At 40.6% G+C, this 21,778-nt stretch overlaps 1 protein-coding gene across 1 annotated transcript in view; it reads left to right on the top strand.

The window, feature by feature from the left end:
* Window positions 1-8,381: 8,381 nt before the first annotated feature.
* The window catches only part of ptprjb.1 (protein tyrosine phosphatase receptor type Jb, tandem duplicate 1), a 46,638-nt gene continuing 33,241 nt past the window's right edge, over window positions 8,382-21,778 (top strand). Inside the window, exons 1-3 of the mRNA XM_035157299.2 lie at window positions 8,382-8,728; window positions 20,944-20,965; window positions 21,410-21,604. Coding sequence (XP_035013190.2) covers window positions 8,660-8,728; window positions 20,944-20,965; window positions 21,410-21,604 — 286 coding nt within the window. The 5' untranslated portion in view covers window positions 8,382-8,659. The remainder of the gene's footprint in view (window positions 8,729-20,943; window positions 20,966-21,409; window positions 21,605-21,778) is intronic.

The raw sequence follows: 21,778 nt of genomic DNA, 5'->3' as shown, positions 1-21,778 counted from the left end.
GTTTCTATCATCCAGTCTTCATGCTGAATTATGCTTGAGTCTAATGGTGCTGGCTTCCTATTTAACACCGATTTTAAAGAGATCACACCAGTCGATGCCACGTGTGAATGCTCACATCCGTGAGTACTCACTAGTCATCACTATATTATTAGCACTCAGAAATCATTATTACATGAGTACTCAGTAGTCTAGCTATTATTAGCACCCAGTAGTCATTTTTACATAAGTACTTAGTAGTCATCGTTACATAAGTAATCAGTAGTCATTACTTTATTATTATGATCAATAGTCATTATTGCATAAGTACTCAGTAGACGTTATTACATAATTACTCAGTAGTCATTACTACATTATTACATGAGTACTCAGTAGTCATTACTACATTATTACATGACTACTTTGTAGTTATCGGTTTACACATCCATCTTTTAACCTCCACTACAACTGTAACATGTTATGACTTCATCATGCACAGTTGATGCCATCATGGTGATAAAGTTTGTCCAGACACACAGAAACATAAGCTCCTGTACACCTACATGTAAAACCGTACATGCGCACACCTATCTGAATATAACTGGAAAAAAAATACTGACACAGATGTAACAAGAGCACGTTGCTGTGTGAGTATATTTCCATAAAAGCCAAGGGACAAACTACGTCTCCTCTAACTGTACACTCGTTTTCTCTCTCCCTCTCTCCCCCATCTTTCTTCACTATTTATGACCCACTTCAGGGTCCAATCCTCTCTGCTTATATATCTCTCCCACACATCCTCGCCTTCCCCACCGCACTCCAATCAACTAAATGAACTCCTCTGTACTTCCTTATCTTCTCCTCCTCGTCCCTTTTAAAAGATGATCTCACCTCTGCACACACACACGCACACACACACACACACACACACACACACACACACACACACACACACACACACACACACACACACAAGGTCATTGTCACTCAGTATAAACGGTGAGAGTGAAAGCATCATGTAACCCAATTAATGATACAAGCCAGTGGCCTTGAGCTGTCTGTTTCATTGACAGCTACACTGGGAACGTTAAACTGTTACATCACTTCCTCATATTCTGCGAGACTCACTCACAGCGCATTTTTCTAAAAACATTTTGCTCTGATGTGATATTGGAATTTGAACGTTCATTAAGTATGGGACTGTAAATTAATAGAAGTGTAATAGCATTTCTTTTCTTTTTAGTTAGAGTGACTAAGATACAGTAAAAATCACCAACACTGTAAATTGAGAATTTATACACAGGAGCAACATTCCCCTGGTAACAAATGGAGGCCTCTAGTGGTACTGATGGCTCACTGCGGGCAACTTTGTGAATGACTAGTGGCCGGTTGAGTCTGTCTCATTGATACACGCTTATGGAAACACACCTCTGAAGTGATATTTAGTGCAGAGACTTCTAACTTGAAGCCTTCCTGTCTGTTACCGAACCGATGCCGATCTCAGATTTGACTGTGACTCATCTCGCCACATCCAGATGCAGACGGCAGCTCCGTTCCAAGCCCGGCTATCAGGATCCATGACACACAGTCTAACACAGATAGGCAGCTGATCCTGCTGAGCACCGGGGGAAGGGGGGCAGGGGGCTGTAAAGGGTAAAGTGCTCATCTGATGTCCGCTGGCTGCAGCAGTCAGCTGGTTTCCATGTGATGTTACATAGCATTAGGTCTGAAGAGAGGGACACTATCTCCTGGAATGATAAATGAAACAAGTGTTCAGGTGTCAGGAATCACAATGAAAAGGAAAATGATAACTTGGCACTGATACCATGGTAACCAGTTATGTGCACAAAAGAAACAAATTAGGCACTAGTTAAAGAGGAACTCTACAACTGATTTACACATAACACACAGAGGGAACTTGTAGTCGTGGAAAAACGTGTATTTCTATCAGGGAGCGAGCGCCGAGGGAAGGTCTGGATTTTTTAAGCTTGATCCACACTATAGGGACTAATCCAATCTTGGCCTCTGCTGTATTTAATGTGTAGTTTAAATCTATCTTGTGTGACCCCCTCTGACCTCATGTTGGCGATATGCTGAATTGCTGGAGGAGGCTTCTCTTAATGAATAGCTGACAAGCACTTCCTGAATAACTAATAATGCGTCTCATTCCCAGTAGTGGCTGCTGCTCAGTTTGGTTGAATGACCTCCACTTTACTTGAGCGGACTGAAAATATCAAGTAATATGTGATATGATCCTGATTATTATTAATTGATTATAAGCCGTGTTAAAGTGACAGTTTCATTCGTACAGTATCAAGACATCAGCTGTTAAACTCATCACTATCTAATAGTTAACTCTATGCAGGTATTGATTCAGTTATTTAGTAACTCTGGTGCTTGTTGGGTATTCATTACCTTCTGATTAACTGTTTCTAACCACTCAGACTTCTGTGTCCCTGATGTTAAAATGTTATCAATAAAACCAGATTAGATGTTGCATGTGGACCAGACATGTGACTGTGGTGGGAAACAGTCATTTATTAACCTGGTGTAATATGTTATTTGTGGGAGTGAAAGTAAGCTGCTCTCTTTACTGTAACCAAGTTGTTTTTGTGTAGCCTACTTGTATGGCCTACTTGTATGGTACTTCAAAAAAAGAAGAAAAAATGGTATAAGTGTTTTTTCTTTGCTATGTTTATAGTTGAAATCTATACAGAGTAAAAGCAAAAGTCACACATGGAAGTAAAATCGCAACAAATGAAAAGAGGAAAATGTGCAGCTGCAGCAGGGAAGATGCTACCGGACTGCTTTTATTTTATAATGAACGAGCAGAGACTTGAGCATTTTTGCATATTTTAACTAAATGACATTAACTAGAGGGTCTGTGTAGAAAGATGGACGACATGACAGCTCTCCTAAAGTGAATCCAAAATTTCTTGATTGCCCCCTGGTGGCTGCCGTGTAGTATAGGTCATAAGCCATGCCTTTCCATGTTAGTGGATGGGACACGAGCCAAAACAAAAAGTCAAAACATGTGAAATAAATTTTTCTCAAAGATGGTTTCTGTCATTTGGGGTTAGGTTTGTTCAAGTTTCTATAAGTTTGGTTAAAATGATTTCTTCATGCGTAAAAAAAGCTATTGGTCAAGTGTGTGTATCAGCAGGACCTCAATACAACGACTCCATCCTCTGATCGTTACTGCGCAGAAACTGGCTCCAGATTGCTCCATCTTCGGCACAAAATGGCAGCATTAGTATCCAGGATATTTTGTCTCCATTTCTGCACAATGGGAGGAAGTGGAGACATATCATCCATCTTTATATTCAGACTATGGTTATAACTGTTGTATAAATGTACGCTTGTGTGAGATTGCTAGGCCAGACAAAGGACACTACGTGGGCCAGATTTAGACTCTACCACAATTTAATCTGGGAAGCATAAAATACTGAGGAATCTGATGTTTTAAAAGAGTTTGTAAAGGAGTGTGTAAAGATAACGTCTTTCCATTGCATTTCCGCCCTTCGCTGCAGGGCTCTGTCACAGCGACCTCGCCACGCCAGCGCTGTTACCAACCTCTTTTCAGCATTGTACGACCCCCGCGAGAGACTTCGGACTGGACAGTTTCAAATGCTAGATTAGAAATCCCTGTTTACTCCAGTGTCCAACTCTAAACAACAAGCTCTGACAGTGAAGATGTATCAACATGTTCATGGGTCACAGCGGCGATTATGGTCATTTACCCAGAATAAACAACGAAATGAGAGTCATGAAGATGAAGAGATGAGAGCAGAGTTACAGAGGGAGGATCCTGATCTGATAAGTGGCTGTGACCATCATTTGTTGTTTTTTTGGCTTATACATCATCAGAAACTTTCTGTTCAGACCAAAAGTACACAGACATGTAAAGGGGGACATCTCAGTTCACACAGACAAACAGAGAGTGTGGTTCGTGCTCCTGTGATGTGTAAAGGCTCTGCATGTTCTCTAGAGTTAATAGTTAGAGTGAGCGTGTTTTGCTTGTGGAGGCAGCGAGAAGAAGAGAGAATTAAAGCGAGAGAGCGGATGGTGGTGGAGGGGGAAGTGCAAAAGTAGGCCTACAGCTGTAAGAGGCGTTGGGTCACTGGTGGGGCAGGAGAAATATGGAAGTTACCGTTCTGTACATCAGCTGTTACCAACCTTTTATTTTTTAAAGAGCAATATAATGTTTATATTCAAGCCCCTACGAAGAGTTTTTACCTGGTTTTGAAACAGTCTCATTTTAATATCGCTGCCTCTTTATGACCTACAGCAGCAGGTCAGAGCAACGATTTACTGCAGTCTTCTTCTCCTTCGTCTTGTCTGATGGCGGTTGGCATCCTGCCTAAGGTGCATTAGCGCCACCTACTGCACCAGAATGTACGACAGTCAGGCCGTAAACGTCTGTGTTTTTGACCATTTTTTCTTCCTAGGAAATTCATATAAAAATAGCCTTTTTGGAAGGATTCTCCACAAGCTAAGGCTCAGGTAGCGCTTGAAAAGCTGCATGACATCAACAAACAGGGGTATTTAATCATGCAGATCTCAAATGGTGGAAACATGCTTTTGTCCACAGAGGTGCTAAAATCAACCAAAATGAAAAGTTCCTTGTAGGAGCTTTAAATTGACCTGCTCAGATGACATGATTAATTGTGTTAATATCTGTGCTGTAGCGTCTCAGTGTTGTAAAACAGGTCTTTCATGCACAAAGGGAATAACACTAAGCTTTTTATTTGGAGCATTCTGCACCCAGCGACTGAATCTCCATGGAAGCTCCATCACAACTCTCCATAAACTCCCAGCGTGAATCCCGTCAGACTGTCGCTCATGATTCGTGATAAATTTACAATCAGAGTGACGCTCCCTCCTCCCACTCTGGCTGCTACTTAGAGCCAGTCAGAGCTGAAATATGGTTGAATATACGCGTATATGTCATGGTCAACCACAGCCTAGAGCAGAAGAAAAACAATACAATGCATTAGACATACAAAACGTAACTTTGGCCAATAGGGGCCTCTCAATCAAAACAACAGCAAAGCACTTAGTTTGATCATGTAAAACAGTGTGGAATCATTGGGAGCCGTTGTCTTCACCATCATTGAGCATCATGCAAATCTACCTGACGTGACTCATGCTCATGGATGAGGTATTGTGTTAAAGTTTTACTCCCATTGTGCAGCACTGAATAATTGTTATCCATTACGAGTGAGTGATACAAACTGTGGTAGAAAATTAACCATATGCAGTTTGCCCCCGAGGTTACAGCTGAGACGGTTAAAACGAATATGACGCAAATTAAAAGTTCATCGAAATGAAACATCCTCCATTTAGGTTTAATAAATTAATTCTTTGACACTTTCATCAACTGAAATCTCAGACAAACACCTACAGTTTGTGGCTGCTGGCCAATATGTATATATTTTATCCTGATTATAGGAAACTTCTCCATTGTCTTCATGATTTGGTCTGGAACTTTGGTTTTCCTGCTTCTAACTTCTTTCAGGCAGAACAAACACCGAGAGGAACACCTTTTCAGATTGATGTTTGAACTTGAACCAGGTCTATTTGTGTCTGCTTGCTCTCGTCTTTGAAGCCGGGTCCAGCTACACAGAGAAGATATGTAATCACATAACACAGTCAATCATCACAGGGACAGGACACAGTTTTATTTTCCTTTTCTCTTTCCATTCCCTCTGTTTGTTCTTCAAATATTACAGGTTCTAATGTGGCAAATCTTCAGATGAAAAAAAAAGACACTGTTCACTATAATGTGACTGGCTGTGACTTTATGTCTCCTGCACTTTACGAATACACCGGGTGCTAGAATCTCTGTAGAAATATAATGACTCTGTGACTGATTTCTATCGTAACTTGCTTGACACGTGAAAAAGTTTGCACTCAGGCCTTCATCGAGACTCAGGCACGTCTAATACAGGAAACAATTAAATCAGTCGTTTGCATTTGATTTGCATTGCATGTGAGTAAACAACATTCCTTTTATGTTGGTGTTAGCACTTCTACTTTTAGGGCTGTAGGCAAATGAAATACATCCCTTATATCCATGACACAAGCTTTTAAATAGTCCAAATAAAACCTTTATATCTTTACGATGAACAATAAAATTACACTTCAGCATGGAAGGAAAAGTATACTTATTTTCTTGCTTAGGTGAAGGGGAGCTAGGCTAGCAGCTACATCTGTTTTTTGGCCAAAATGCCACAGTTCACAGGTTGGTTTACGGCACTTTATAGAACAATATAATACAAACCAGCTGCGTGTGAGTGGCACATGTATCACAGCACCTTTAACTTGACTTTAGTCAGGCTTCGAAGTTTAGGTCTCATGTTTAAATCTGTGTAGATGTTTATGACTTCATGCAGATAAGATAAAATCCCCTCTGCCTGCACAGTATCAGCATCATCTCTATTCACTCTTGAGCATCGGACTGCATCCGACAAACATTAGCAGTAGATATACTTGTCTAAATAAATATAAACTGTGTACAGCAACAAAAGCCCTAATGTACAGAGCAGGCCTGGGGAAAAAAAGGGAAAAAAGCGACAAACACGCTGCAACATTCCTGAGAGGATTACATAACATTTCCTTGGGAATGGTTAGTCATAATGACCAGTTCATATCATCTCTATCTCCATTAGCCATCATCAGCAGGCCTCTGTTAACAGCCATTATGAAACTGTCCGTCACAAAGCCGTGGCAGCTTCGGCGTCCTGTGCTCTATTTAAAGGTCGAGGAATCAGCCACTTAACACAGCACATCTTCAGCAAAGCAACACGAGTATTCAGAGGTGTTAATGCTGCGTGAGCACACCAGCACCATTCTCAGCCAGATAAGAATCCATGTTGTACTGAAGAACTGGTTTGTGAAAAACCAAAAAACATGGTTGGAATTCTCCCTTTGAGACCAGAAAGGCGATTGTTAACAACCTGTTACCATATATGGATTTGGGCTGATTATTTTAAGACAGGATTGACAAATTGTGAACTCATCCTTTAAGATCTATATCTATCATGCAGAGACAAAGACTGTATATAAAGATGGATGACTGCTCCCCCAAAATGAAACATTGGGGGCTCAATCGCCCCCTGGTGGCTGGCTGCAATGTAGGTCATAGACCCTGCCTCCTCCATATTAGTGGATGGGACATAGGCCTAACTAAAAAGTCAAAATAATTGTTTCTAAAAGATGGTTTATCTCATTTTAGGTTGTTCTTATCACACGTATGTAAGTGGTGATGTGGACACATTTAAAGCTTTAACATGGACTCATACAGTGTATTAAACGAATAAACAAACAAACAAAAAACCTGAATGTATCAGGGCAAACAGGAATCAAACATGGGAGATAAAGGGAAGGAGACAAATCAGGATAATGGTGCCTCAGTCCAATTTATTTAGAAATATCTGCACATATTTATTATTATTTTAAGACATCGTACCACGATTCCTAAACAACGCTCTGTGACAAAGCTGATAAAAAATGTTCTATAAATACATTTTACATGACTAGCCTTTTTCATGCACACTCCCATATTGTAGTTGTTTTCCTGATTCAACCATTTAACTACACTGAAATGTCCTTTGATATGTTTTGTGGACTCAACCATTAGTCCCTCTTGACTTGTAACTCAAACACGTTTGTCAACAGACTCTACTGTATCCTTGACGTACCTTTATTTGGATTTGCATACCACAAACATGTGTCTTTTTATATCACTGTTATTTGAATATGTTTGCCTGGGGGGGTCGGAAAACATGTGACGACCATTTTGCCATTGAAACAACTAGTTGAGTGCTCGTTCTAATCCTGCCTGTTTGGAATGGGCAGTTTGTTTGTCCTGTGGTGATGCGGACAGACAGACAGATAGAAATACAGATGGACTGAAGGACAAACAGACAGACAGACAGACAGACAGACAGACAGACAGACAGACAGACAGACAGTCAGACAGACACACAGACAGACAGACACACACACACACAGACGAACAGACGGTCGGACAGACATACAAATGGACGGACAGATAGACAGACACATTTCTGGAATAGAGATAAACCTATAAATTGAAAAAGTGATTATGAATCACTCAATGATGACAATAATCATCAGCCAAACTCAGCCACTGAACTTCACGGAAGTTTCTTAAAAAAACATTACAACTTATTAGCTGCTCGTCTTTGCGTGGAGTTGCTACACAGACAGATGAATTCCTTCACCCTGATTGGCCAAGTTATGTCAAGAATGTGGGATGACTCCTTTCTCTTTTTTAATTTCTGCTTGACCGGACAGCCCTCTCCTCCTCCTCCTCCTCCTCCTCATAGTCCCCCCCTGATCGGGCTGGGTCCCTCGGGCTGAAGCTGGGACTCTTCGGGTGCTGATAACTGAGACAGAGCTGCTGGGCTGAAGAGGAGGAGGAGGAGTGGCACACTTCACCAAAACTTCCCCGAACTTGCCGCCGCTCCTCCCCGTTAACCGCGCGTAAAGCTCATCGTTCTCAACTTTCTCCCCACTGAGTTCTCGTGAAGTAGCGACAGTTTACCACAGAAGTGAGACTTTTGCATTTTGTTTGAAGCAGGAACTAAGTTTGGACAATGACAGGACTCAGCGGATAGAACACAACGCGCTTCAGTCGTCTCCCGGACCGCGCGTCATGATGCAGCCACTGCGGCGCTCCGGCGTCTCTCTGTGGACTCTGCTGCTCCTCTGCGCGCTCCCCGAGGTGAGAAAAACCTCCATTCACATGCACTGTGCTCGGGAATTTAAAACAAGTGTTGCTGAGGCTTCTTTCGGGCGAACAGGCCGCTTCGCTTGGATGGTGATGGTCAGTGTGGGACTGCACCTGTTGCGCAGGTTGCTGCTGCTGAAGCAAAGTGAACAACCTCTGTGAAGACTGGGAGATAGAGTTGGTCTTTGCTTATTATATAATTAATACAATTGAATGTATGTCAGCAAGAACTTAAAACAACAATTTCCTTTTGCTTTACAATCGTGGCCTATTTAGAGGAAGATGTGGGAATTAAAATGTACTTTTTTTTGCACATTTTCCTACCTAAAGAAAATAGTCAGTGGAGATTCTTAACATTTCAAATTGGTTTATTGGTTATTTATTATATCTGGATTTCACCGCTCATCGTCCAGTGTGTGAAAAGTGTGTGCCGCTCATCCATCAGAGCAACAGGTCACATACAGTCACAGACACTCTGAACCACCTGTCCTTGTCCCACTGGTCTTTCTCGTCTGTCTTGAGAGAGAGAGAGAGAGAGAGAGAGAGAGAGAGAGAGAGAGAGAGAGAGAGAGAGAGAGAGAGAGAGAGAGTGGCTGAGGGAGGTTGAGAATGGCATGTGAGGATGTGTGTGGCCAACACAAAGGGGTCAGGAATGGAATGAGGTGCAGCCCAGTGTCCCTGTCCGTCCTGCAGCCACAAGGGACGACCTCAAACACAGTGACTTAGTTGTACCTTAGAGGGTTAGTTTGTCATGTGCAGGTTCTTTAGTCCAGATAGATTGACTGGCGGTAGGAACATTCAGGACAGAACCCTCACCTCTAAACAGACACTAAACAGACAGATTGAATTTGCCCGTCATATTCAATGGGCCGTGTGACGTTTTTGTACCTTGAAGTCTGTAAATGTCTCGGTGGATATTTACGGTTCAGAATGTGAAATGTGCAATTTTGACACCAAACAGTATTTAGTAAATAAAATGAGGACACATTCATTCTACATTAGGTAAATGGTCGAATATCTTTCTTAATGATTTATGTACAGGCGGCTCACTTCTAACCTGGTACCCACAACCTTTCAGATATCAGATTATAACCATAAAGTAGTTATAACTCAAATAAAATCATCTGCATCGCTAATACCTCACATCATATCTGATATTGAAAACATTTTGTGGATGGGAGAGGATTTTAATTTACTTGAACTGAAGAGCAAAAACTTCAAAAAATTGCTACAGATTTTCAAAAGCACGTTCTTGACGGATGATCCTATGTTGGTTTGTTCTGTCGAAATGAAACGGCAAAAGCTGTGAACTGTGATGACCTTATTTATCAAGTAGGGAAGTTCATTCTTGACCTTGAAGAGTAGGATATACAATGGAGTGCTCCATGAAGTGAGCTAAGAGTCGGCCCCTGGTTTTAATACTGTGGCGGACGGCAGGTTCACAGACTGATGAGAACTCACATCACAAGCTGTCTATTATTGAACGACTAGGTCTTGAAGATTAAAATTGTGTTGAACACATTTTTAAGGCAAAAATGAAAGAATCTCATGTTGTTTTCCTTTAAATTTGAGATAATTTGATTTAGACTTTTGATTCGAAGAGAAGTCAGACGAGACAGTCAGATACCGATCTCAGGACTTTCTTGTTCCAAACCTGCTGCACTTCAAGCATCTTGTGATGGAGTGAAAGATTAGACGTCTGATTGCTGACCCCTGTTTTAGGGAACCTTTTTTAATGAACTGGTAGAAAACAAGCACATGCATTCACACCTTTGAAACAGTTTATTTTCACACTTCTGTGAGCTGGCACAGGGCAACAGAAAACACCCGAAATAAGAGGAACAAAACATAGCTGGGATTTTTTTTTATTTCTTCTTTCTTTCTTCTTCTCCTCCTTGTTTTCTTTTCCTCTCCTTTCGAGCAGCGTCATTGAAGTTGTTTTAGGCCACATCAAATACTGCTAGTTTTCATTTGAAACTAAAATGATCTCTGTCCATACTAACACACCTGAAAACATATATCATGTGACCACACACATACACTGGACATGCACTTGCTGGTGTACATAGAATTTGCCCCCAAAAATAGCTTGTCTCACTCATGTTTTTCACTGGTAGCCGAAGCTACCGCCGGTTGTTTTCTTCTGGAAAGGGGTGATAGGAGACTGAGGAATCAGCGAAGGCCCAACAAAGACCCAATCAGCAAGCAGTTGTGCCTGCGTCATCGTAAACAACCATCCCTGTCTCTGCTAGTCCAGACTGAAACACGAACCCTGAACTAAAGTAGAAGCGTTTTCAACCTTAAACTCCGGAGAAGTGTGGACGCCATGTGTATCCGAAGGAGAGTTGATGTGTTTTGAAAATGAAACGTAGTAGTATGGATGTAGCGTTACCCATTGAAACATTTCTCTTTCTCATCACTCTCCCTTTTCCTCACAGCTGTCATTTTAACATACATCACTGAGTCTGGGTGTCGCGCACTGACAGGAAGCTGATGAGGCTCAGGCGTCACACCATTGTTCTCCTCTTTACTGATGGAAACAAGTCAGAGAGTTGTATATTAAAAAATCTAGAATAAATGACAGAAATTTAGGATCTTTCTTTTCCTTCAGGACCAGCACTTAGATCAGGGTCGTCATATAGATTTGAGTCTTCAGGGTACATCAGATGTAAAATGTTTACATCCAACGTTGAGATTTTCAAAGAAAAAACATGGTTCGACGGAAGTTAATGTAGAAAAAGAGGAAATACTTCACTTCCCTGAAATGAAACTTTTTTACATGTTGACAAGTACTATTTCTAGTGTTTTCCCTGAATTACACATCAGAGTCAGGGTGTTAACTACTGGTCTATAGTGCTTATATCAAGTAAAGGCGCTCTGTTTTCATCAGTTCAAATTTCAGTTCCTCTTTAAAAGGGCTGTGGCTGATCAGGCCGACTGAACAATAGAGAACAATGAGAAAGAGAACAGCTTACACAACCACACTGATGTTTTCCACACGTTCAGGATCAACCCACCTCTGATCAGGTTGTAATCGAGTGGATCTGTGAGGGAATAACGTGACGTCATCAAACCCCATAAACCACCAGGATCTCTGAAAAGGTCTCGGACAAAATATTTGAATCACCAGTAAGTTATAAAGTAATTTTGTTGTGGTCTGCAGCACATCAGAGAACCACAGTTATTAATTAGATTGAATTGATTTCCTGGTTCAGTTAAATTGTCTGGAACAGTTTGGTTACATAGAAAATATTGTTCCGTATAATTTTTATGTGACTACCTGTTGGGACCATTAAAGTTTTTTAATAAATATATAACACAAATTAAACATAGCTGTCTTAACTATAGATCCATTCAGTCGTTCTAATTTGATTGATAGTTGATATAATGTGTATTTTGTTACAAAACGTTGCACATCACTTTGACATGGGATTGAAACAAGTTGCCAGTTCAGAAGGAGTGCATGCAAAGTTACGGCAGAACTGTCCCATATTAATGAACAAGGAAAAGTACAACACTTTGCATGTGTTTATCATTGTATGCAGCCTTTCTCTCTCTCCATTCATCCGTACATTTCTCTTTCTGTCCGTGGCGGCCTCACAGAAAGGAGAGCATGGTGACGTGGCTATCAGTCGGAAACATCACGGAACAAGGAAATGTGACGTTTTAAAATAAATGGCCCGTCTGTGGCTGCGGACAGTAACTTTTCGACTAGCTGCCGTTTTTAATGCCTTGCGCTAGTATAAAATGTGGATGACGTGCGATACTCGTCAGAACACAAGTGCCTCTCTCCAAAATGTATTTGTCTCACACTGTTTTCACATTTGAAAGCGTAAGACTCCTTGTTTTGCATCCCATTATTGGTGCAAAAGCCGCAAATCAAGTCCTCCTCTGTGGAAGAATGCACCTTCCACCCACTCGCAATCCCCCCCACCCCCATTCAACCATATCAAGACCATTCAAATTAACATCCCCAAACACGCTGCCCTCAGCCAGGGCTGCAGCTGGAAGTTCAGCGTGCACAAGCTGAATCACAAAGAGTCACAGTTCCCCAGTCCATGTAAATGAGACACAGGCTCCTCTCTCATCCTCAAAGGCCTTATTGTCAGCAGACAGCTATCGTTTTATCAGTGGGATCTGAGCAAATCATGGCCAGGCAAGGCTTTAGCGGGGATGAGAGTTATTAATTTTTCTCTTACTTGTCTCTCTATCGCTCGCTCTTACAGCCTTTCCTAATGGAGTGCTGCTGGAATTCTTCTTTTAAATGGCCCATTGGTACAAAATGACCATAATATACAGACGGGTATTAGTGGCAGTTTCACAGGGTTGTTGTTGGTCAGTGAGCTGCTGACAACCAGGTGCTGAGGTATCTGGTTTGAAAAAACTCACCGGCCCAGATGTACTCGGTTTTTAGCCACTCAACCATAGACTGTATATAAAGATTGATGAGGCCACTCTGAAAATTCCTCAGATCCGGCCCTGTCATCTTTTATTTAATGTCATTTGGAGCCAGAGTTTACACAGTTGTGATCATGGAGTGGAGATGCGGTATCAAGGTCACTTTGATACACGCACTTGACCAATCACGAGTCAATGTCAGCTGTCAATCATGACTAAAACCAAATTTATCCGAAATCTAAATCCTTAGACATACAAACAGAGTGATGATAACTAAATATAATGACAGAAACCTTTGAGAAAAATATTTTTAAATGGTACTTTGACTTCTTAGTTTGACCCATGTCCCATAACATGGATGTGAGGTGCATGACCTATACTGCAGTCAACCACCAGGTAATTTGGCTTCACTTTTAGGAGCAGTCATGTTGATTTACAGTCTATGGACACGACACGTAATGCTGGCCCAGGCTGAAATAATAATTCAATGTGATATTGAGACCTAACGTCTTTAATGACGTAATTACTAATAAATAGGTTTCATGTTTGCTGTTGTTGATAGTGATTAATAAAGTGAAGGATTTAATGTCTAGTTAAGGACAAAATCTATGCCATCAATACATCAGTGTATATGTTTGCATTGTAAATATGAGAGAGGCACAGACTATGAACCGCTGCAGCGAGGAGACTCAAATAGAACCTTATAAATAAAAGGTGGGGATTGTTAAAAGGCCTAAAATATAGTTTGCAGACGGCCACACGTCACACCCCACGCTCCACTTCAACACACACATCAAGAGGAAGCTCTAATGGCAAGTGTGATGTGTATCAGCAGCTCGGCGCTCCAAACAGCGCCGGAGACAGTGAGTACAGCGTCACTCATTTCCATAGCCTCAGATGTGGCCCACGATAGCAGCAGCAGGACTGTGGTGTGGGAGGCTGATACCTGGAGACAAACCGCTGAAGCTGTCATGCGCAGCTTTTGGAGCCGGTGGATATTTTTAGATGTGGCTTTTGGCATTGATTCATGATTCATGTTCCATATAGCATTCAACAGAAGGACTCTCGTGGAGAGTTGTGCCATTTGTATTCCCACATACTATGACATCCAAATGCTGTATAGCTTCTATATGGAATACAAATATATAAAGGGATCATTGACATGTAGAACAAAATTATTTTTCTTTTTAGACTATAGCTTTGTCAAACAGTTGGAGTTCCTTCAGTGGTAATTAGGGATTTGAATAACACTAATATATAGTGTATTAATTGACTTGAAATGATGTACTGCAGAGTAAGTAAATCAAATCTTAAATTTATAGTTATATATTGAGTAGTAATCACTGAGTAGAGTAATATAAAAACTCAAGTGTAGGTTAATTATAAGGTATTATTTAATATAGCAGCAAAATAAATAATGTCACAATAATGTCTCACTCTAAAAATCTGGGCAAAGAGAAGTATTTTATTTTAGTACTTCATTTTTTCAACTAATGTGAAGTGACCCTTTAGGATAAATCCTGCATACACTGCAGGCTCTCTTAAAGGGATAGTTCACCCAAAAATAAAACATCACTCATGATCTACTCACCACTATGCGGATGGGAGGTTGGGTGTAAGTGTTTGAGTCCACAAAAAGTTCAGTGCATGTCTGAAAGCAGCTTCATATTGCACCTCCTGGAAAAGAGATGTGAGTGTTGCTTGGCAGAATCACTCCGTCACAGTTAGAAACAAACTTCAATACATCACCAGTTGTAGTTTGGTTTAGTGAAGTTCACATCACATATGCACGGGTCCAAATATCAACAAGAAAAGATAGAGGAAGAGAAGAACCTGGTGGCCTTAGGTAGAGTAACGTCCATATACGTTAGAAGAGGACTGCTTTGTGTGTTTAATGGCTATTAGCTGCTAGCTGCTGAGCTAGTGCTACCTCGCTGGTTTAGAAGTCAAGCACGATCATGTATTTCTGTCCATGTAGCTGTTGTGTGTGGATTGACAAGGAATTGCATTCACACTGGTGTTAAATGTGGTCACAATGCCTCCCCCGACATCGGTCCCTGACCAGCTCCAGAGGTGGTTCGGCCTGTTACATCACAATCCAAAGTACAGGTGTAAATACATCATCTACACCTGTAGGTTTATGTGGTCAAATGGCATCCAATAACAATCTGATCCCCTGAAAGACTAAGGTTCAAATGGGGAACAAGTTAACCTGAGCCTGGCCCTGTCGTGTGGCTCTTGTCTTCCTGAGTGAAGTGCAACAAATGAACCGCAGTGAGTGAACTTAAAAGTCCTTTATGTTTTTTTCTGATGTGTTATCAGGGGTCTGTGGGTGGGCTCAGCAAGAGCCAGGAAGTTATGTTAGAGCAGGAACAATGAGCAGGTCGCCCATGAGAAACCCCGGAGGTAATGACCTTTAAATAAAGAACAAGCCAGTCAGTGAGAGTTACAACCCTGACAAATCTCATCACACAGAACATCCATGTTAGTAATGTTCTTTTGGGAAAATAGTTTGATCTATTATACACCAAGAGAAATTAAATATGATTGATCAAACACGATTGTCACACACACACACACACACACACACACACACACACACACACACACACACACACACACACACACACACACACACACACTGAATTCACTGTGTATTTTAAGGTATTATCACATTGATCAGTATTAAGACCTTGTTATGTCACTTGTTTTCATACACGAACAAATGCACACATTTTAAATTCAGTTTCAGTTTAGTTTTTATTAAGAAGGGTTTTCTCAGCCACTGTACGGTAACTAAATGGCCTACAAACCTGTAACCACCAGCGATAAGATAATAAGATTATTAAAATCATATTAAAATGAACATACCAAATGTGGCATAAATATCACTGTCACTAATATCAATGTCATATTCTAGCTCACTGATATTTGCAGCAACAGACTGGCACAAAAACATGTTTTTCACGCCGTTAGGACCAGGAGATGTTAACACACAAATGATAACAAGTAGGAAAAAGTAAATACATGAGGAATAAAGAGAAGAGTCATCAGCACTGAAAAACTTGATGACTGGAATAAAGCTGCAAAAAAAGAAAATCAATAAAGGAAAGGTGACGACTGCCAACAGTATGCATTCTCAAATTCTTCCACACACACACACACACACACACACACACACACACACACACACACACACACACACACACACACACACACACACACACACACACACACACACACACACACACACACACACTGGTTTGAGTCAGATAACTCAGTTTTTGCAGACTTTACAGCTGCAGAGGAATCCACTTTCTCCACTCAGCAAAGTCGACGCGGTCACCAGCACAAGCCCCTCAACCCTTGTGCGACTTTGCGTAATTCAAGGAGCAGAAATGCTGTATTGTGCAACTTTCTTCCTCCGGTTTTTGTTCCAAGTTTATCAGATTTTCAGACGCTGTGAGGTTAAGTAGACTGATCTGTGAGCAAACGGCTTTTAAGGTGATTATTTTTTTTTTTGATTGTCTTTGGGTTTGAGTGTTATTATTGAGGAAGGAACTGGGTGCGTTATCAGGTGATGAGGGAATGAGGTGGAATCATGGAGTGGCAGGCGGCCGGCCTTTAGAGTTGATGTAATGTTTATGTAGCGGTCAGTACACCCATTTCCTCCTCCTCCTCCTGCAGACAGGCTCAGTCAAAGGGCACAGATACAGTACACAGGGCATGAAGGTCATTGGCTGAATCACAGCTCCAAGTATATTTAAAAAAACTTAACTAGTGCTGCTCCTCCTGAAAGTCTAATGGCTGTATTTTCAGACTTTGAGCTGAAAACAGCAAAAACATTGTTTCTCTTTTTCTTTCAGTGGCTTATTATAATAATATATAATGTCCCTGTTGAGATGAATCAAACCCCAACTCAAAAGCAGATCTAAGACAAGAGATCCTAAAGGCCTTGGAGGGCAGAGTTTTGGAGAGTAGAGCCAGTGGAGCAGCCGGTGGAGCAGGGCAGCTAGAGAGAGTTGGGATATCGGCTCAGAACGAGGCGACGAGACTGGAATACAGCCGGGATTGACAAACCTGTGGCTCTGTGGCTCAGGGGTTAGAGTGGTCGTCCTCTAACCAGAATGTCGGCAGCTCGATCCCTGTCTTCCCTAGGCAGCATGCCGAAGTGTCCTCACGCAGGCAGCCACCAGGGGGCGATCAAGACACTTTGGCAAGACACATGTCGTCCATCTTTATGTGTGAAGTTAACAGTTTGGCAAAGAAACATATGGAGCTGGGGTCAATATACTGTAGGTGCAGCAGAAGGGAACTGCATTACCAGGTCCCGACAAACTCCAACAAATCATGTCATTTACACGAACACAACATATATGCATCAAATTCCAGGTAAAAAAAGAAGATGAATAGGAGGCGTAATGAGCTGGAGTAGGAATTCAGGGATAAAAAGCAGGGAGGGAGGACGTTAAGATGGATGGAGCAGATTAATCAGTGTATTTCTGGGGCAGTATTTCCCAGATGGGACTTTGGGACTTTGGGTTGTTGCTGCTTTCTGAGGCCGTGCCAAAGCATAATGGCTCGAGATGTTGTTTTGTTTATTTAGTCAAGAAGAAATAAGTGATTCTTAGGACGAGGGCCAACGGAAATAAAACATTTGGGAGTCATGGCTCAGAGAAGTCGTATCCCCAGAGGTCAGTTCAACATTTTTGTAAATTTGTATGAAAACACGAGGTTTGTCATAGTCAAGAGGCAGCTTTCACATACTGGTATTTGACCTTTAGCATATTTTTTTCTTTGAGCCGGAAAATATTGATTGATTATGATTCTGTCCGGACACAAGCAGTTTAGTTTTATGAAAGATTCTAAATTAAGAACATCTTCTTTTGAGGTTCAAAGGTCATTGTTGTGCTTTGGGACACCAGTTGAGAAACAGTCTCACCACAGGGTCCATTTAGTATCCGACATGATCTTCATCAGCATCATGCATCTTTTCAGATTCTTTTTAGGTGTCGTGACCAAAAGAAAAACTTCTCTGATCCAGCAACATAATGTCTCATAATGTTTTAACTAAATCCAATTAAACTCACCCACTGAATCAATATTTCAGGACACCCTCATGCAAACCATTCACTTTAATGAATAGTGAAAAATAGTAAAATGTTTAGAATACTACAAAAAACAATGAAAAAGTGCCTTTTTAACATTGCACATTGACAAAGCATGACTTTAAACACCCACAAAAATAAATCCACTTCCCTAACTTAAAAATTACTTTCAACAAGTGACAGATATACATTTATTTTCTGGAGCTAATTCTTAATAAAGCTTTTGATTCTGATCGATTTGTTGTACTAGGATCTTGACTAGTAATAATCTATTAAAGTGAGCCCCTGATAGCGTAGACCGTTACCACTGCTCTGTCATCGCCTAAAAAACATTTACTATTTGGGGAAAAGTGTGTGAATAAATTTGAGATATAGTGAGAAAGTCTCAAGCAGCAATTCACACTTGCTCTGACAGGGTGTTAGTGTGAAGCTGAGCTTTGCCAACGTGTTGCACAACCGGCAGAAGAATAGTCATCCAGATGTACACTTCCTCATACAAGCTGTTCCTCCTGTTAATGTGGAGAGGAGGGTTGTTTCTACCAGTGACAATTCATAAGAGATAATGTACGAGCCTTTAAAAAATGTAAAAGATACATATATTCAACTATTTTTCACAATATGACTCTTAAAAATGCTTCTTAAAGGAGACATATGATGCTTTATCAGTTTTCACCTTTCCTCCAGAGTGTATTTTTTGTGTAAGTAACACTGACGGGCGATATTACTCCTCCTCAAAAGTGAAGCCAAAGCCTCTCGATCACCCCCTGGTGGCTGTCTGCGGTGTAGGTCACAAACCCTACCTCCTCCTGTTAGTGGACGGGGCATGGACTAATAAATGAAAATACACATCTAATACTCAAAGAGGGTTTCAGTCATTTTAGGTATAGCTCTTATCACACTGATGTTAGTTTGTGTGTTGTTTTTTTCTGGTAAATTTGGTTTTAATTCGACACTTGATAATATAAAAACACGGTGAAAGCTGAGACTGACTCAAAATATACGGGACCTCGGTGCTGTGGCTCACAGCATTTGACCAATCACAACAGAGTGGGCTAGCTGGCCAATCAGAGCACAGTGGGCTTAGCTGAAGGAGGACCTTAAAGAGACAGTTGCTAAAACCAAGTGTTTCAGACAGAGGCTGAGAAGAGGAGCTGCAGCAATGGACAGTCTGAGGGAAGTGACCTGTTTTCTGAAAATAAGAGCATGTAAACCTTTTCAAGTTATAACACAAAGTAAAATTATGAACCAGAACATGAGCAGAAATGTCTCATTTAACACACAGTATATACTGTACTGACATTTTCAAACACTATGTAAACATTTTTCAAAGAAGACTGTGTGGCACCTTTGTGCCTCAGAAACAAGAAAGGACCCTCAGAGGATTTGGAGGAAGGGCAGGGTCACTGCTCTGAATAGAAAAGATAAAATTAAGATGAGGAAGCCCGTCTCCAGGGGATAAGTGGGTGTGTGGGGCAGCGTAAAATACAGAATGGACGAACCCTGGTCTCACGATTTCTGAGTTGTGAGGTCCGTGTCTTTTCTGCTCTATTTCATATTAAATTACAAACTAAAACAATATTACAATTGACACAAATAAGTACAGTTTTGCAAAAGCATGTTGGACAATCCCTAACATTTTAAGAATTAGAGCCGAATATCTATTGCACAATAATCAATGAATGTGAAGTCTGGTTTGTCATTGTTGGGAGTTAATGGCTGATCGTGTGTGTGATCTTTGTGTGAGGGGGACAATTTTGCAGGTTTAAGCAATGATGTCATGTATTTAATGTTTAGCTTGTGTGGTAAACAGAATGAAAGCCGACATGTCAGCGAGGGGCTCTGGGCTGTTTAAGTTTGGACTAATAAGTAATGTGGAGCTGTGTGTTTAGTCCCGAAACCAGAACACAAGTAAACCTCAGGAGTACGTTGATTTAGTTTGAGTCATATGGACGTGAGGTTGTGTGTTAAGTGCATGCGTGTGTGATATTGTTGTTTTGCTTTAATCAGAATTTTTTGAGAGGTGAGATATTCAGGATGCAGTTATATTCCCAACATCCCAGTTTAGGTCACACAATGATTACCCACATGAGGAAATTACCAGTTTCTGCTTCCTACTCTGTAACTGTCACACAAACATGATCTTTTCTTCAGGTGAATTAGGATTTTTATTGAGCTTTTGTATTTACATTTGCACAATTGACAAAGATTTGTTTTAATGAAAGAACAAAACATTTTCTCAGAAAACTTTTCCTCTCTGAAGTTGTGGATTTTCGAAACCTGGTGTGTTTTTTTCTATTAGAAGTGTTTAACAGACTTTAAAATCCTGTAGGTTAAGATGCTTCAAATTCGACAATGGACCAATAAAAAAGGTCTGGATATCTGTGCCTATAAGAACTGACAAAATATACTAAACTATTTAATACATTGATGTTAAACTAAATGTAATCAAGGATTTTACACTGAGTATACAATAGGTTTGTTTGGTTAATATTTGAACAGTGACAGAATAAATGAATAACTTGTGACCAAAGTCTTTTTCAAATCTAGCTTAATGATCCTGCATTATCACAACAGATCCAAAGACATTGACGTCCAGTGACACTGAACCTGTGTCAGATACTTTAATGCTGTTCACAACTCACTGCTGACCTCTGCTGGTGCAAAAATGATTTATTTTGCTTTTCTCTGTCTTCATCTCCTCAGAACTCGAGTACAGGATGTAGTGGTGAGTACGGACTTACTGTGTCTTTAATGTTCTCACATAATCCTGTGTTTAATATAAACCGTTGTTATTGTTTGTCTTTTAAACAGACAAGGTAATTGCATTAACATTCATACAAATGCAAATGTGCCAAGTTAGCTAAAAGGCTAAAGTTCATGGGTGTTAATGTTGTTAGGCATCCAGTAATGATAACAGTAATGCAATGTGTACTATAGCCAAAACACACTGATGTACAGTGGATATAAAAATGTACCACTGTTGACATTGTTGTGACTCAATACAAATAAAGTTGCTTGTTAATTATCACAATTGTCTATTAAAATATTTATTCTGAATAGTAACACAATTAAAATAATAAATCTGTTTTCTTCACATAAATTTAGATTTTTTGAATCTATGTGAGCTTATGTTTGTTCTTGTTTTTCTTCTTGTTGTTCTGTGTCTTAGGCCGGCCATGTGACGACAATGGAACAGAAACCTTTACAATAACAACAACAACAGTCAGCCTTGTATCGAGACCAAACTGTACTTTATCCACTGGGGATAATATCCATGGAAACGGTTCACTGACTGGTCTGACTTCTGGAGCTGTCTATCAAATCGTCATGAATTGTTTCAACTGCTGTAAAGAGATCACAACAAGTAAGTCTGTTTACTTGGTTGAATCTGAATTTTTACTTTTATTCTGCACGTGAACGGAACATCTACAGCAATGACTTTAGACGGCATAACACCTTCAGCTTTGCTAGAGATCCAGCGTGTCTGACGGTTGTTTTTATGGCTGTGGATAAAGTGTGCTTTGTATTAATACACTGC

This window comes from Hippoglossus stenolepis, chromosome 5 (assembly GCF_022539355.2).
Source record: "Hippoglossus stenolepis isolate QCI-W04-F060 chromosome 5, HSTE1.2, whole genome shotgun sequence".
Taxonomy (NCBI): Eukaryota; Metazoa; Chordata; class Actinopteri; order Pleuronectiformes; family Pleuronectidae; genus Hippoglossus; species Hippoglossus stenolepis.
The sequence above is the reverse complement of the archived record's forward strand: the minus strand, read 5'-3'. Positions and strand labels throughout refer to the sequence as shown.